The 1,669-nt window shown below is 49.6% G+C and overlaps 1 protein-coding gene across 1 annotated transcript; it reads left to right on the top strand.

The window, feature by feature from the left end:
* Positions 1–597: 597 nt before the first annotated feature.
* On the top strand, positions 598–1,133 carry LOC113408326 (paxillin-like; the record flags this gene model as incomplete). The annotated part of the gene is made up of 2 exons (XM_026661515.1): positions 598–737; positions 932–1,133. Coding segments are annotated over 2 exons (342 nt in total), but the record flags the coding sequence as incomplete, so codon positions are not given.
* Between the last annotated feature and the right edge of the window lie 536 nt (positions 1,134–1,669).

The following is a 1,669-nucleotide window of genomic DNA, read 5'->3' as shown; positions in this document are numbered from 1 at the left end:
CCGCACCCCCTCCCACACACCGCACTCTCTCCCGCCCCCTAACCCTCTGCCCCAGCCCTGCATACAATTTCCCCACCCAGATGTGTCCCTCGGCCCAAAAAGTTTGCCCATCCCTGGGCTAGACAGCAGAATGCAAAACTTCAGTTGCCTTCCCTTCCTCTAAACCAGCCATGCTCCACCTCTTCCTCAAGGAGGGAATTTCTTTCTTGCTTTTGTGATGTCAGTGGAAACAAATGACTTTCTTCTATGCTAGCTAATGGTTCTGCTTCTCTTCTGCATATCCCTGATCTGCAGTCTGTTAACCCTGTGCTACATGCAGCCATAGAAATCTTTGTTCATTGCTGCTATTGCAGAGTGAGGACACAGCTGATCAGCTGCTTTGTTGCTAATGTGCTCCAACAATGAGCACCAGCTGATACTATGCTGAGTGCATTTATTGATTGTGTTTTTAGTGTGTACATTAAATGTCTTGGGTTCCTGACAAGGTGCCTGTGGGGCTCTTGTTACAAAGCTTTCCCCAGACCCCACCATGCTTTATCTTTCACCCCAAAGGGAGGTGACTCCAGTTTTACACTCCTCTTTTCCCTCTCAACCCAGTTTTCCCAACAAGCAGAAATCTGCAGAACCATCTCCCACCATGATGAGCTCTTCATTGGGCAGCAACCTGTCAGAACTGGACCGACTACTCCTAGAACTGAACGCTGTTCAGCACAATCCCCCTAGTGGCTTCCCAACAGGTAGGAAGTGATGACCCGTGTGTCAGTGCTAGGTATGTTGATGCCTGGATCTCACACCTCCCTCCATGTATAAATCTCCCTGTAACTCTTTCTCCCCTGCCCAGTTCATCCTCCTTTTTGTCCTCCCCATATTGTACCTGCCTCTTTCCACTGTAAGTGAGGGTCTATTGACTCTTGGTTTCTTTTCCTATAAGATGAAGCCAGCGGGAGCCCCTCCCTGCCCAGTGGGACTGGACCTCACTATGTTGTCCCAGAGAGCACTAGCTCTTTGGGGGTGAAGGCAGCACCCCCTACAAAAGAGAAGCCAAAGCGGAACGGAGGGCGTGGGATTGAGGATGTGCGTCCCAGTGTGGAGAGCCTTTTGGATGAACTGGAGAGCTCTGTGCCAAGTCCAGTGTGAGTACTGACCCAGCTGCTGTTCCCTTGGGGGCCGGGGGCATTGGGGCAGAGATGAGTTAGTGACTCCACACAGTTGAATGACAGCAGCTAGGGGAGTGCAGTACTAGCTGGGCAGGTGGCCTCCTGTTTTCTTGGTAACGAGGGGATTTGCTCTCTCCAAACTGGGGAAGGTCAAGGAGGAAGTTGAAAATTGTGGCCATGTCGGCTCAGATTTACTGCAACTGCCATTGAGTCAGAAGCTGCTAACGTTGGAAAAACAGAGAAGTGTATAATGGGTCATTTGACCATTTGGGGATACATGTTCAAATCCAGATGGACCTGTCCTCCAGGAACGTATCTAATTCTGTTTTGAACCCAGTTATGCTGACTGAAAATTGTCACCATCTGACAAAATAAATTGAGTGGGTCTCAGTCTAGTTCCTAATGGATGCTTGCTCGTATCACAAACTACCACAACTGCACTAATTGGCATCTTTGGCAGTCTCCTAGAGAGAGCAAAGGGTTGGAAGTGCCACAAAAGCTGATTTCCTGGA

The sequence above is a fragment of the Terrapene carolina genome, unplaced genomic scaffold, assembly GCF_002925995.2.
Source record: "Terrapene carolina triunguis isolate 2854851 unplaced genomic scaffold, T_m_triunguis-2.0 Scaffold8352, whole genome shotgun sequence".
NCBI classification, from domain to species: domain Eukaryota; kingdom Metazoa; phylum Chordata; order Testudines; family Emydidae; genus Terrapene; species Terrapene triunguis.
This window is presented reverse-complemented; position numbering and strand designations above follow the sequence as displayed.